Raw genomic sequence first — 15,968 nt, 5'->3', positions numbered from 1 at the left:
CCAGCAGATATTTGACTGTTTCCAAAACAAGACAACATCTGATTCTGTGGACACTGCACTGCAGAAAGCCATGAATCCATTTCAAAGTCACAGTCTGGATTTGTAATCAAAGAAGTTCCCATGTTGCTGTAAATGTCACACAAGGGACGCGGAAAACATGTGGAGTATATATAAGCTGCTTGTTTTTAGGTCTGACTGAAACCAGTTTAGTCCACATCTCCAAAATGTTGCTAAATTACTCAAAAATGCTGTAGTGGGGAAAGAACGTTGATCAGTTTATTGTGAAAGTGCGGAAAAAAAGGAGCTGAGAGACTTATCGTAGCTTTGTTGTTCATGGGAACGCAGCATAGCTCGTTTCAGAGGTGGAGCTGCTGGAGAACATGTGGCTTTTGAGTCAGTGGGGTAATACAGACCAGGTGGTGCAATGAGCGAAAGCAGGAGTTGTAAAAAGCTCATCAGAGAAAAACCCGACTTCTCTGGGAGGAACAAAGTATCCTTGTGCGGGTTACGGGCTCAAGCTGTCGTCCCTCCTCAGATGTGAGCCGCTTTGTGAGGCTCTTGATGCAAATGTGAAAGCTGATTCTGACTCGTGATCTTGGCTTCTGTCAAAGTTTCACAGAAAGCGGAAAAACGGTGAGATTTGATCTGTTATAACACTTAAAGTTTCCCTTGCTTTGTTCGTCCTTTCAGCACAATGCAGGACGACGTCTTGATACTGCACGAGCAGGAGTACGACAGCCTGCTGGAGTGCATTTTTAAGACCGAGTTCATCAGCTTGCTTTCTCAAAGGTTTGAGGAGAAAACCCAGAGGAAGCTACCGCTTAAGTTCAGTAACACGTAAGTAAACACTTCAATAGTAAACATAGAAGCCAAAAGGACAAACAAGACAAAAACAAAGTCCGATGATATAAAAATGTCTGTCGTGTTTCTCAGACTGGAGATGAAGTTGAAGAAGGAGAACTGGGGCTTCTTGAGTGGCGGCGGCTCCAGGCAGGTCACATTTGTCCAGGGTCAGGGAGACATGCCTGTCCTGAAGCCTTCGAGCAAATCTCTGCAGGTCAGCATCGGACCCGGGCTTCCCAAGAATACACGTGAGTATGAACGAACCTGTGGAAAGGTTACCTGCTCTCACAGTGAGCCGTAATCCACTGGAGTCAGTGGTTGCCTGAAGTCTAGAACACCAAATGCTGTGTTTCCTTCTTTGAGATGTTGTTTGTTTGTGGAGCCATTTCATGCCTTTTTGTGTTACTGAGAAAGAAGTTGTCCCTCCAATTATTGTTAGATCCAAATCCACTGTGGTTATGAGCAGAGGCAAAACTGCAAAAATGATCTCTTTATCCAACAAATTATGGATCTAACTGTGTTTTAGTTTTGTTTATCTAAATTACTTTGCTGCTGGTTAGTTAATATCTGAATATCTCTCCCCTCTAGGCCCAACCAGGAAGAGCTTCACTCAGAGTCGCTCAAACATGTCCAGAAGCCACCAGCACACCCCATCACGAGCTGCACCGGGACCTCCAGGTACAGCGTCCGAGCAGCTCGCTGGTCACCTGTCCCAAGTGAATCATCTCTCTCACAGCTCACATGACAACAAAGCTTTTCTTTCTGCAGTTTCACACCAGAACGGTGGCATAAAAAACACCAACCATGTCACCAATCAGAGAAATTCACAGCATCACAGCAAGAGGCATCCATCGTCCCACAACTCAGCGCACCCGGTCCTGCCCAGCAACATCAACCAGGTGAAGGAGCGAGGCGGCAGTCGCCAGCAGCCGAACTTAGACTGTCTGAGAGTCCCCGATCAAGGAGCAGCAGGGTGAGAAACCGGCACACACTATAGCCAAACAGTCCAGGCAGGAACAGACAGACTAACTCACCCACACAAAACAAGGACTTTCCCATCACCGCTTCAAGCTTTTAATTAGTTTAAATTGCATGAACTCCTCATACTGTTGTAGGTTACACCTGTTCTTTAGCATCTACACTTTGCTTGGTAAATGTTGTCGTCTCCCAGCTTTGAAATAAAAATGTCACAGCTGATGTGTGAGTTGAAAGAGTCACCAGCAAGTCAGCAGTCAAGCAAAGCTAGCTATTATCTCTGACACCTGTTGGCTGAATCTTAATTGTATGACTAAGGTGATGTTTCACAGAGCTCAGCTGAAAGAAATCAGCAGTTTATCAACTCATCTTTTTGATTTTCAGCTAAAAACAAATGTCGCTCGTTGTCTTTAAACTTAATGTGACACAGCACTGTTTTAGCTCAGCTTTGAAATCCCATTTGATGAGAATTTACATTTGCACCTTAAACTATGTGGATCTTTTAGTCCCAGGAACTTTTCTCAAAGAATTTAAAGGTTCCTTCTGACTCTTTCTTGCTCTTTGTTGGTTTAAAACCCTAAGTTCCTCAAAAGGTTCCTGTTTCCCGGATAAACTCATGTGGTGGAAAAGTCCTTTTTTTTCTATTGATTCTGTGTTAATAAACGTATGAAGTCATGTAATTATTTGGCGTTATGTAACGTACAGTTCTCCTGTGTTTAGACGTCCAATGTCCAAACCCAGTTTCATAAAATAAGACAGTAGTCAGGCTCGTGTCACGAACACAGTTATAAACGTCGTATTAAAATGACTATAGACACTCTCACACATAGCTGTGTTTCTGTATTTTGACATAATTTGGATAATTTATTCTTTTGTAGTCCTGGAGGCAGACCGCCCACTTCAAACGGAGGAATGTGAGTTGGAGTGTTTGCAGTGTTTTGACTGGTGTTTCATGAGTGCAAAAGCTTGCAGCAGCAGGAAATGCTCATGCTTATTCTCTTGTATGATTAAAATTCGACTTCCTGTCGTAGTATGCAACTAAGATTTTATTTTATTTTTATTTCCTGCTCCTGCTGCTCGGTTTCAATCAAATGGGAATTCTTTCTCAATTTTTTTTTCATTTGTAAACAAGATCTTTGGTAGGTTGAAAGAATCCTTCTGTGCTTTTATTGATTTATTTTAATATTGGTTCAATTTTAATATCACAAGAGTAAATAATTTTATTGGGTCAATGCACACGTTCCATATGTATAAAACTGGCTGCTTCACTGCCTGCTTACAGTTCAGTGTATAAAAGACGGATGTGTCATACGGCACTAAAAAGTGAAGCCACTGGAGATGTGCCTCAAACCTGCGTTCTTTTTCACGGCCAGCAGGGGGCGACCTTTCTGGTTATAAAAAGAAGCCCGGTTGCAGTGAACACTACAGCTCACAGCGCATTGATCTATGGCCTTACTTATTATTTGTTTTTTTTGTTGAAGTTGCTACATAAGACATCTACAATATAACTCATGTTATAGATTATCCCTGCAGGATAAAAAACTATGATAAAGCAGGGTACAAGCTCTCTTTGCTCACCACATCTGCTTTCAGAACACCTGGATGATGATGATGATGATGATGATGGTGAATTTGCTCCGCCTGACCAGCAGGTGGCGCCATAGAGACTGCATCCCTCTTTTATTTACAGTGTACGCCGATCAGCTGCAAAATTATACGTAATATTGAGTTGGTACCAAAACAGCTCTGACCTGCCAGGGCATGAACTCCACTAGCCCACTGATGGCCACAACCATCAGGGAATAGTTTCAATGAAAAAGTGTGCATGGTCTGCAACAACACTTATGTAGGTGTTACATGTCAAAGTAACATCCACATGGATGGTAGGACCCATGGTTTCCCAGTAGAACATTGTCCAAAGCATCATGCTGCCTCCACCAGCTTGCCTTCTTCCCATAGTGCATCCTGACGCCTGGTTTTTACCAGGTAAAAATGGACACACCTGCCCATCCACGTGTTGTAAAAGAAAACATGATTCATCAAACCAGGCCACCTTCCTATATTGCTCCATTGTTGGGCATTTCGTTGGTGGACAGGAGTCAGCACGAGCACCTGACTGTTCTGGTTATTCTGACTCCTTTCTATCAGAACCAGCTTGAACTTTCTGGCCAATTTGAGCTACAGCAGCTCGTCTGTTAGATCGGACCACAGGAGCCGGCCATTGTTCCACATAAGAGCTGCAGTTTTGAAGGCGCTCTGACCAAGTCACAATTTGGTCCTCCTCAAACTTGCTCAAATCCTTCTAACATCAACCTTGAGGACAAAGTTTTCACTTGCTCCCGTACACTAACTTGCGCCATGGTGACGAGAGAATCAGGTACAGCAATGTGCAAGTAATGGAATGAAGCCAATATGCAGGAAAAAGGTGCTGCTGACTTGGGATCAGCACTCTGTGCTCCTGAGGGCTTCACAAACACATTTTAGGTTCAGTTCTTCTGCGCAGGCATAGAGATGGCATGCACCATATCACCATCTTGTGTCTGATTTATGAACTGCTGCTATCTCTTTAAAACACTTTCCGTTTGATTACAGTGTTGATTGGAAAATGAAAACTCTTAATCCTCAAATCGGTGTTTCCTGGTTGGTATATGGTATAATGAGATGGTGGTTATGTATGCCCTCGTATTCTGAGATCGACCATAGACAAAGTCACAAACGCGTTTCTGTCTTTGTTTCTCTCAATGTTACCTCAGGGCCCACAGACCATCAGCCAGCAGGCCTCCGCCGGGAGGAGGACGACCCAAGCCTGCACCCAAACCCAAGCCCCAGGTGCCCCAGTGCAGAGCTTTGTATGCCTACGATGCTCAGGACACAGACGAGCTCAGCTTCAACGCTGACGACGTCATCGACATCATCAAAGAGGGTAAGCGCAGGGCGAAGAAGGCATTCAGGGGCTTATTTATCATCTATTCTTCATGAGACGCTAATTTAGTCGTGTTTGTCGGCCAGATGTGTCCGGGTGGTGGACAGGACGCCTTCGTGGGAAGCAGGGACTTTTCCCCAACAACTACGTCACCAAGATCTAGGAGCTGCAGGTTTCACAGCACACGGAGGAGAGAACGCTTCATCCCAGCTGACCTTCTCAAAGGAAGGGGCGGAGCTTAGAAGCTTACAGTTGGAGAGAGAAGCACAATGAGACACTTCCTCCACTTTACTGCCTTAGAGTACACGAATGTAACTCCCGGTTACACCAGCAGACTAAAAGATCATCGAGCTTGAAATGAGGCTCTAAAGACAAAGAAGACTGTTTGACCCCAGGGTCTGATTTCTTTTCCCTTCACAGTCCCTCTGAGTACTGAACAAAACTATTTATTGTATTTATAGCTTCTGTGTTCTCCTTACTGTCATTTATATCTTGCTGAGGATTTTTAGCTCAAAACATTTTTGAAGCGCTGGAATGAAATCTGCTAAATCTGTGGGACCAGGCTGTGATTTTTACTCTCAACACGTTGTTTTGTTTAGCTTGTTTTAGATGAAGGTTTGATTGCCGAAGCAAACGTGGATGTGTCCGTGTCAAAAATGAAGTGACTGCTGTTTTACCAGGAAATATTTATTTTTGGTGCAAAACTGTAACTACTTTGCAGGAACACATATTCATTAAATCGCCACACTGTGATTTCTAATGATTAGAAATACCAAAGCAATACCCAAACCAGTCAAAGGGCAGTGTAGTAAAGTGGTTAATCACTATGTCTTTGCTTTTCTAGCACACCAGTATATTAGACTAACAGTAGAGGCCATGTATACTGTAACCTGAGCATGCTGTCTGCGGTCTATTAGCACTTTATTAGCACCGGTACTACCTTGGACACAGACATCGTTCATGCCGCAGCCAGTAAGTCAAGTTGATGAAGGACAAGTTGCCAAGATAGCAATAAGTCGCTTTGGTAATTAATTTGTTTACATTAAATGTTAAAAACAGGCATTTTAGATCTGATTCTGTATATGTGTTCATATGTAGGAGGATGCCTGGTGCTGGTTAGAATTTAAATTAAATATTTTTTTGTTTTGTATTTTCTCTGAAGGATTTTAACATGCTGGTTTTCATCTGCCTTTGTTGCTCACAGATCTGCTTTATTTCCTGTTCCGCTCAGTGTGGTTACTCTCACGGTGAACGGATTTTTGTTTCGTCAAGTGCACCGATTTGTTTTTAGGAGAATTTGTTGGCATTTTTTCCTGTGGCGCTGCAAACAATTTAACTTGTGCTCGACTGTTTCTGCGCATCTTTTTGCACTGCTTTCATTACTTACACATTCCTTTTTTTTTTCAAATAAAATAACCACATTATACTCTGGTCAGTGACAACTGCTGGGACTTCTGTCATAAAACCTCTGCATCATGAAATATAGTTTGAACAGATGGTGGAAAGTATCCTTGTGCAATACACAACAGTAGATCAGTCCTTTAATAAAGCATGTAATACTGCATATTTAACTGCTTTGGTTTGTTTTATTGTCAAAGAGGCTTTCATGTTGTTTACATCAAATTCTGACCTTGCCATCAGAATCTCACAGCAGACGTTTTTCCAATCTTCAGTTCTGTAAATATTTGGTGAACCTGTGCGATTTGAAGCCTGAGTTTCCTGTTCTTAGCTGACAGGAGTGGCACCCACTCCTTAAGGTCAGACGTTTCTACATTCATAGATACTTTTCTTCATACTTTGGATTAGTTCGATTAGTTTTCACTTAATGATGCCTTTCTATCAGCACAAAGCAGTCTGGTCATCGAGACATTCTCTGGTTTCAACAAGGTATTTTCTGTTTTTGAGACCATTCTCTGTAAACTTTAGATTGATTATTTTGGAAATCGGTACTAAGACCTGGACCGTCTGTCACCGACATGCACGCCACATTCAAAGTCACTTAAATAACTTATTTTTCATTCTGATGCTCAGTTTGAAAGTCAGAAGGTCTCATCTTGGCCTTGTCCACATGCCTAAATGCACTGGGTGCTGCCGTGTGTTTGGTGATTAGATATTTGCATTAATGAGCAGTTGAATGTTGTACCTAATGAAGACCTGGAGTGTAAATGTTGTGATGTGTATGCCTTTTTTAAAAGTAAATGTCTAAGCTGCAGATTTAACTGTTCAGTAACTTTTACCAAAATCTATGTTTAAATTGTGACTGTTTTCTAAAGATTGTCTCTCAGCCCAGCTTTACAGGTACAACACACTTTTACCTTGAAATAGTTTTGCTCAACTGAAACAGAAAAAAATGTATCTGTGCTGGCAGGAACATTTCCTACTTAAGTCTTCTACATTGTTTTTATTGAGGATCTGTCAAACCCTCCACTGTGCAGCTGCACTCAGGGCCACAGCTTTGCTGGAAGACTGCGTTTCATTTCCACCCTGTGGCTACAATCGGTACTGCAACATTTTGAATAGTTGACCTTTAACATTTGTTATCTGGAAACGTCTTCTTTTATCGGTTGTCATAAATGCGTTTATCTTCTTTAGACACTCTAGAAGTTTTTAATCACATTCATTTTAACTATGGACCATTTCCAAAAACTGACTAGACTTGCTCAGTTTCTTCTTTTTGCTTTAACAAAATAACAATTTTCTAAATGGAATCACCTCACTCACCTGATCCATAACAGAGACTTTCTAATTATTTATATCAACTTATTAAAACCAGAACAGCACTGATTAGAGAAAAGTGATTGATTAAAATGATTTTACATTCATTTATTATTTGAAAATAGAAGTCCTTTTTAATAATACAATAAATAATGACGATAACGAGAAAGAATAAACTTGATATCATCTACATGTTCTCGATCTAAGGCTTTCTGAGATTACATATCACAAAAACGTCTGGAGGTCAAGCACTAGGAAAGTGTGGAAACTGCACATCTATTCTATCTATATCTATCGCATCAGATTAATATATAATGAGATTAGTAAAGAGTAAATGTGCCCGTAGTAATAGTGATCATTTTCTATATCTGACTGATTTTTGTACATTTGTGTATTTATTTAACCCAAAGATGAAGTTTGGGAAGTCAGGTCTATAAATTTGTATTTTTATGTTGGTTTTTTCATATATTTTTCAATATAAAAGATTTAAGCTTTTACATGATCTTTAAGCCAATGCAAATTTAATGACAGATAAGCATGTACTATGAAAGCTAGTGAGAAACTCGCATGTCTGATGAATCAGAAAAACGCCAAAGAAACGACACAATTAAGTTATCCAAGTTTATTAATATCATTTTTTAAAACTAATAGAAATCCCACAGAATATGATCCTGGTGCCTTTAATTCAATGAATGCATGGCTACCTGCTTTAAGTACTGCATTTCAACACTCCATTCAAAATTGTAATTTTTCAGTTTTTACTATTCGTCAGAGTGGAAATACATGGCCTCAGCACACTGTCATATTCACTACGGTCCTCCTACCCTTTTCTCTCTTGTGCAAGTCTATGCGAGTGAGTTAGTCGACAGCATTAGTGTTTTTTTCTTTTCTTTTCTCAGCGGCCAAAGCAGACGCCGCTGCTCAACTACAGAGAGACAAAAAAGGGAGGGTGGGTGAAATGGTTCGACGTGTGAGAATAAACAGTAAATATTCATCTCCGATTGAGCTGTGTATTTCCCTCTGAACACACACGCACGCGCGCACACACATATACACACAGGAAATCAACGCCACTGCCAGTATCAAATTGACAAAATGATCCCAGGTTGCGGGGTCGTGCGTCGACCTGAGATCACCTCACATAAACCTAGCGTCCGCAGGCCCGTCTGCAGGAAGGAACCCCAAACAGAATGAAGAAAAGATTCACAGCAGATCCCGACAATCGTTCGGTTTAGAAAGAACAGTCAAAGAGAGGGAGGTGACATTCTTTTTTCTTTGTCCTCTAAAATACATCGGATGGTGGCGGTAACGGTGTTGTAGTCAAAATGAAGGTGCTGGAAAACGGGGGAAGGGGCGGGTGGTTTAATCGTAGCAAAGCGTGTGCATATTCTGGGAGTGAGGTGAACATCTGAGTTTATTTCCACTCTAGAAATACTGGGTGTGCACTAATACAGCAGCTGATCTGTTAACATAGTTCCCTAGTTAGGAATGTCTTGATTTACTTAAAAAAAAGAAAAAAAAGAAAAGAAAGGAAAAAAAACATCTCTCACTAACAATCCACATCTTCTAAACATAAACTAATCAATGATACAATGATTGGTAAAATGAATCCTGCAATGTTTGTTTTGTTTTTTTTGTTGTTTTTCTTTTTTTTTTTCCTTAACTGGAGGTTGACATTCTATTCTAGTAAAGCAAGGCATTAGGTTTACAGAAATGCATCTTTACTAGAGCAGCTATCCTCACCTGCAACTTGTTAGGCCGTTTCGAGCCCACGTTATATGTGCAAAGAAATGCATTGCGAGGAAACATGCAGAGAAACAGAACGCAAATGACACTTGAGGAAACGATCAAAAAAGCTACATAAAAGCTTTATAAATACAATAAAATCTTAAACCCTTAATGGAGAATTCTAGCTGTTGTAGTAACATGTGATAGCTGGCACTCTAGGCTCAATGCTTTTATTTTTTTCTCTGTCAGATGTCTTTTTTTTTATATCCTTGCAGTAGGGCTGCTGCAGGGGTAATTCATGCCATCTTTGGTTGACTGCAGTACTGAAGAGAAATTAATATGATCTCAAAATAAATTTTTAACAAAAGGGTTGTTAGAAAAGAAAAAGGGAAAAAAACAGCATCAACTCTCAGCAGACAACTGCGCCTCAATGTCCACTCTGCAGATGGGGCACTTCTTATTGGTGAGGAGCCACTGATCCACACACAGCTGATGGAAGAGATGCATGCACGGTAGGCGTCTGGAGGGGAAACAGGAGAGAGACGTGAGACAAAGAAATAGATTAAACAGGCTTTCACTTTCCCTATCCTGTCTTCCTTCTCTCTCCCAACCCGTTGCCCCTCCCTGAGCCTGGTTCTGCCGGAGGTTTCTTCCTGTTAAAAGGAAGTTTTTCCTTCCCACTGTTGCCAAAGTGCTTGTTCACAGGGGGCCATATGATTGTTGGGTTTTCTCTGTATGTATTATTGTAAGGTCTACCTTAAAATATAAAGTGCCTTGTTGTGATTTGGCAGCACTGCCTGATCATGAGCTTAATTAAAATATAGTTTCGGGGGTTTTTAAAAAATTCGATGAAAACAGCAAAACCTATTTCAAAAACAGAAACAATTACGCTCCTTTGTCTACTAAAATCTTTGTTTATGGTCATGTGCAAAAACAAGGAAATCTGTCTGTTTAAATCTATAAACTATATTAATATTATTCTGAATTCATGCATTTATACTCAAATAACTGAAAGTCAGAAATAAACATTCAACCACTAAAATATTTTTTCTGTTCAGGATGCAAGTAAATAACACATTTTAAAAACATTTTTTCTCATTTTGTAAAAATTTAACTTTGAAAATTGACGGATAACAACAATAATTATAATTTAGCATTAAAAATATCATTTTGATTAAAGAGCGTGTGCATATCAGTGAATTAACCATTACAGAAACAGAAATAATGATTTTGGTAATTACAGTTCTGTTTATTTGGCATAAATGTTATACTGAATGGTGATATTAATAAACTTGCTAAGCACTATGTTACTGTTCAGCTATTTTAAATGATCACCAGTGCACCGAATCCACAGCTAACAACAAGCCCCAAAAACAAAGCTTTAAAACCCAACATCTTTAGTTAATCAAAGACTGAAATTGTTGTTTTCTGTCACATTAAGTCTTAAATAGGAGCCACTGTTGTGAGTAAAATACAAGCTGTATCAAAACCACGACTCCCAGCCGGGGCTACCCTAACCCAACAAAATCCAGTGGATAAACTTTACAAACATACAGCTGAGTTATTGGTAACTTAAAATGTCATTAAGATTAAATTAACATTAAAATGGCTCAAAAAGTGAATAAGTTGTGTTCTGTAGAAGCTGCATAAAAACAGCTTAAATGAATGAAACTGCTGCATGCTGGTACCCTCAATGCAGAGATGGGTTTAAATACAACAACAGCTGAAAGAAGTCAGGAAATGGCTGAAATAGTGAGCTAACAGCTGTAACAGTTGTCCAGGGCGCACCCCGCCTCTCGACCTACGACAGCTGGGGATAGGCTCCAAAGTTAAGTTAAGTATATTTTACAATGTCAGACACTGTCGATGAGGAAGTTTTTGATTTGACCGGATAAAAGTGCCTTTAAACACTTGAGCCCATTGTATAATTATTATATTTTCATCTGTATTCCCTACAAACAAAGCTGCCATCTGCTTCCTCCAATTACACAAACAATGATTTTAAAACACAGTTTAAATGTAAGAATAAAGACTAAATGCTTTTAGTGAGTAACAATAATTAAGGGACTCGCGATTTGTAGTAAACAGCAAAGAAACAGAAAAAGAAATACATAAACATTTAATTTTTCAGTTTCTCTTAAACCAACAGGGGGCAGAAAATCCTCTTTAAAAGAAATACTTGAGTGAGTGCCAAAACGCAGCACCATGAGGCTTGTAATTTTAAGGCTCTTTGGGATTTTCTGCTGATTACTTTAATGCCTCTGGGTCTTTTTTTTTTTGACATCCTATGAGACAATGTGAAACGGCTAAACTACACCTGCTATCCCACCTGTCTCCGTCACGCCCTTGAAAGCGTAATTGAACACACAAAACCGAGTGCGACGAACACCCAGGAGGCGAGACATTTACCTGACATCCTCCCCCTCCTCCAGTATTGACAGGCAGATGGTGCATTTCTCCTCTGTGTCTTCATCTGCCCCCTCGTCTTCGTCTTGCTTACCGTGCAGCTTTCTCTGTTTGTGAGAAACGTTTGGAGACTGAGTTTTGATGAGCAGTGTCGATCAACAACTGCTATTACAGATGGTTAAACAAAATCTTATGAATTCAAACACAAGCTACTCAATTAAAACACTGTAGTAAGATTAGATGTATTAAGTTTGTATTTAAAAAAAAAAAAAGTGATATTTTTTCCGATAAAGAGGTAACTATGTTTACAACAATACATTAGATTTGGGGACAGAGAGAATGGTCATTTTGTCCTGAAACAGAAAAATGTTTTTTTATCAAATCAAAATGATTCAAATCAAAGTAATTAGCCGAATTCCCTGGCCCCCAAGACTAACACTAACATCTACTGTACATGTGAGCAGAGACATGTTTCCAAATTGATTTGTTCATTATTTCTCACCGATTCTGGGTCTGCGTGCATATTTTTCCCAATAGATGCCCAAGCTTCAGGGGTTAACTGTTGGTCAATGTCTCTCTCCAACACCTTCTGTATTGGGTGGCAGGGTGTTAGATTGCTTATTTAGATACATTTGGAAACCTCTACGGAAACTTTCCCCCAACAGATATCGTCACAGCTGCAAATCTCTGGTAAAAGACACTACAGTGTTTTTCTAAATGCTGGCAAAACATCAGATGTTTGAAATGAGCACAAAAGACCACTGCGCACTCTGTCCCAGAGGCAACTGCAGCATACATTCACAACTATAGACAGCAGCTTGAAAATCTGTAAGCACATTATATATTTATTACAACACACACACTCTGACAGGTCCTCACCTTTTTGTACTTGTGTGGGTAAGTGCACCTCTCTATGGTTCCCTGAGAGGCTCCTCGGTTCACAGTCCCCAGTCTCTCCTCTAAATGCAGCAGGTCCTGATTGGAGGGGAAAAAAGCTGACATCTTCTGTACAAACTGACATTTTTCTTCATGGAGAGGCTTTACCAGCTGTTCGATTAATCAATTAAGCAGTTAAAGCCTTTGACTAAATGGGTTTTCCAAGTAGTCATCGAAAGTCAGATTAATATTTCTAAATCAAGCCAATGGTTTATGCAGTGTCAGCAGGACAGCTGTGGTTACCTACTGAGCCACTCACTGTGCTTGTTGACTTGTTGAATTGTGTGACTTGGCAAAGGTGAAAGCAAATAAATTCAACTCACTGAGGCAGACGGCTCTGTGAGAAGCTTTCACGTCACGACTGACAGACACGTGTTCTGGGAGCAATTTTATCAGGTTAAAGGTTGCTCATGAACATCTGGCCACACCGAGCTCAGAGGTCAATTCACCATTTTGAGACTGTGAGTTGGGGTTGCAGTGTGAGAAGTTCAAAATGGGAACTAGAAGATGTGTACCGAGCTAACGTTACAGCTCGTTGTGAAGACGAGCGTTACGGCTACAGTTATGAAGACGCTACTGATCTTTACATCCTACCCCAAAGTCACAAGTATGAACCTGTCAAACTTAGACGCACTCCTTTTTCTTGCGGTGATGTGGTTGATGGGTACAGTTTTCTTCAGCAGAAAGAAAACAATTCCTATATGAAAAAATGCCAACGTTTGTGGAATTTTCTGAGCAATCATGTGATGATTGCGTGGACATGAGGCCACTGGTGAATTTTTCAAATGTGCTTAATTGGTGTTTCAGGCCAAATAAGGCGACTGGGATTGAGTTCCTTTTATATTCAATAGGGGGGAAACATTTTAGATAACATTGCAAAACTCTAAAATAATCTGCAGTGAGGTCCATAATTTGTTGCATAACGAAGTGGTTTTTGTCATTTAGTTGCTAAGATTGGATTTTAAAAATCCAACAATCAATATGCCATTGATATGTAGACTTCAACCTTTAAGCTGAGGGGTTTTATGATCATTTTAGATGAACCGTTTAAGAATTACAGCAAATTTTATACCAGCTGGTTTGGTCACTTCTAAAGTTCCTTACACCAATGTGGTCCAGTCTTAAACAGAATGAATTCTCTGACCACCTCAACAACCCCCAAAGATCACAGATAGCATTACCGTCTATAATCAACAGATGCTTTCATGAATATAAATACATATACGGTTTGGAACAAAGTGCAAACCACTGGTTACAGGAAGAACAGATCAGAAAACACTGCTTATAGAGTTCTGGGGAAAGAAAAAAACTTGTGTACACGTGTATATATGTATATATAAATATATATGGACAAGACGAAATAAACTAAAATGAACTTGTACTATGTGTAACGATCAAACTACATCATCTGTCAAACCTGAGGTAATGTTATGACACGGGCAAATATGGCTGCCAATGGAACCGGGTTACCAACGATGTGACTGCTGATAAAGGCAGCAGGATGACAGGGCAACACATTCTGCTCAGATTAAGACAAATGCTACCAAGCTAATCAGACAGTGCCTCACAGTACAAACGGATAATGACACAACAGAGCATGCTTAAAGTTACCAAATAAATAAACTGTAGGCTGAGTGACCCATAAACACTGAAGGTGGCAGCAGTAAAGGGCTGGTGGACTGTCTCAAATTAACCAACAAGGCATTTGATGATGTCCACAAGTTCATCCAGGAATTGAAAACTAATGAATATAAATTTATCTTATTTCATCAAATAACAAATTGCTGAATGCTGATGCTGAAAATGTGGGACAATCACAAACTGTGATGCCGTTTCATTTAAAATCCACTGTGGTGGTGTAAAGAGGCAAAACTACAACACTTAAGGACAAAAATGTAGATGTACAACAGCCCTTGGTTCATCTGTCTCTTTAATAACCCTGCACTGTTTATTAAACGCTAAAAACTTTCCTTGCACAAACTTCCACCAAAACACCGTCTCCCTTCTTTTTCCTGCGACAGCAGCATTCATCTGATTCCAGCGTGCATTTTCAATAAAAACAAACCAACATTGACGCCATGACAGGATCACAATAATGCTGAGTCATGCGGAGATGAGTCAAGCCATTTTAAAATTTATAGTAACAGACAACCGTGATGAATGAAACAGTAACTCGTACTCGTGTTTTCACCCAACTGTCCTCAGGCTTATACATTTACAAACAGTACTCACCTCATAATTTCTTCCGAAGCCAGTAATTCTAGATGAGATGTACCTAATGTGCGGGTAGGTCACTTCAGATATGCCAGTGTGCTGCAGGGGAGGAAGTTTCATTAAGTTTAGCCTTAAAATACAAGGAATGCAGTCTGAGCACACTGTAATGTGGCCCATGAAGGGTGTTGTGTCAGCTTAGCTATATTAAAAATAAACAAAATCAACATGTGCTGCTGCCATTTCTAAAACTGAAGCCAAGTTTCAACGAAATAATTTGATTAATAAAAAACTTTTGAAAATGCAGGCACTGCATATGTGTAATGATAAAGGTCACAGATGATAGAATCCTTAATATAATAATAACATCACAACTGTCGGCTATATTTGCGCTGGATGAGAGTCGAGGATTTTTTTGGATTTGTTGAGTGTGCACTCGAAATGGTTGATGAGCCACTATTAATTGCTAATGAATTATTCATGGGTTCACTAAACCATCCTTGAAATAACTGATGTTATAAATAAGGAGCAAACTCCATTAATCGCAGCCAGACTCCATATAAAAGTGATTCATTTTCATGTATGCTAATGGGTGCCTGTGTGCTGAGGGTTTCTCACCATGAAGGGGATGGGGAAGTGGTGCAGTCTTGGGGGAGGGTGGTAGTGTGGCAGGTGGGAGTGCAGGTGCCCTGAAGGGAACGGGGCCACGGCTTCGATGCCGAGCTCCCTGTTGACACAAGGCGGTGAGTCATTATTACATCAAACCACATCAATCCAAATAATCATGTAAGTGCAGTTACATTAAACATCTATAATACTGTTTCTAAAGGGTACTTCACTTCATGGGCATTCAGTTTATTTAACATAGAAAAATAACTTCAGTTTGTGACATGATAGGAAAGACTAAAATAAATAAATAAATAAGTTGTGACACTGAGATGGGTCTCCATGTTTCTTCTTTGCTTTCTTTTTGGTAGTTATGAAATCTAGGAACCACTGGATTAGCTAGTATGAAACTTGCACATTACACACATTACACTCCTGATGATACTGACCATGCTGTTCTCTGCTCAGGCTGGCGAGGATGGGAAGACATAGTTTGTGGCACATGGATGTGGTGCCCATGGCCGTAGTTGGGGTGCATTCTGTGGGGGTGTGGAGGAGGACGCTCGTGTGCTCGTCTGGAAAGAAAGGAAAATACATGCTCAGCAAAGAAAAGCCATCAATTATG

The 15,968-nt window shown here is 40.1% G+C and overlaps 2 protein-coding genes across 7 annotated transcripts in view; one reads left to right on the top strand and one right to left on the bottom strand.

The window, feature by feature from the left end:
* myo1ea (myosin IEa) overlaps positions 1-6,298 on the top strand; it is a 52,468-nt gene extending 46,170 nt beyond the window's left edge. The window contains exons 23-29 of one of the 2 annotated variants that reach the window (XM_035905411.2): positions 691-837; positions 934-1,091; positions 1,432-1,521; positions 1,612-1,816; positions 2,697-2,732; positions 4,572-4,741; positions 4,828-6,298. In XM_035905411.2, coding sequence (XP_035761304.1) covers positions 691-837; positions 934-1,091; positions 1,432-1,521; positions 1,612-1,816; positions 2,697-2,732; positions 4,572-4,741; positions 4,828-4,904 — 883 coding nt within the window. In that variant the 3' untranslated portion in view covers positions 4,905-6,298. The remainder of the gene's footprint in view (positions 1-690; positions 838-933; positions 1,092-1,431; positions 1,522-1,611; positions 1,817-2,696; positions 2,733-4,571; positions 4,742-4,827) is intronic. The other variant, XM_006780103.3, reaches the window with a different exon arrangement.
* Positions 6,299-8,063: 1,765 nt separating this feature from the next.
* Positions 8,064-15,968, bottom strand: part of rnf111 (ring finger protein 111) — a 33,559-nt gene continuing 25,654 nt past the window's right edge. For 4 of the 5 annotated variants that reach the window (XM_006780098.2, XM_006780102.2, XM_006780099.2 and 1 more), the window contains 7 exons: positions 15,793-15,918; positions 15,356-15,464; positions 14,759-14,839; positions 12,470-12,565; positions 12,093-12,179; positions 11,594-11,697; positions 8,064-9,704 (listed from right to left, as the gene is read on the bottom strand). In XM_006780098.2, the coding sequence (XP_006780161.1) occupies positions 9,587-9,704; positions 11,594-11,697; positions 12,093-12,179; positions 12,470-12,565; positions 14,759-14,839; positions 15,356-15,464; positions 15,793-15,918 (721 nt within the window). In that variant the 3' untranslated portion in view covers positions 8,064-9,586. The remainder of the gene's footprint in view (positions 9,705-11,593; positions 11,698-12,092; positions 12,180-12,469; positions 12,566-14,758; positions 14,840-15,355; positions 15,465-15,792; positions 15,919-15,968) is intronic. The other variant, XM_006780101.2, reaches the window with a different exon arrangement.

The sequence above is a fragment of the Neolamprologus brichardi genome, chromosome 1, assembly GCF_056152115.1.
Source record: "Neolamprologus brichardi isolate AB-2024 chromosome 1, ASM5615211v1, whole genome shotgun sequence".
NCBI classification, from domain to species: domain Eukaryota; kingdom Metazoa; phylum Chordata; class Actinopteri; order Cichliformes; family Cichlidae; genus Neolamprologus; species Neolamprologus brichardi.
The sequence above is the reverse complement of the archived record's forward strand: the minus strand, read 5'-3'. Positions and strand labels throughout refer to the sequence as shown.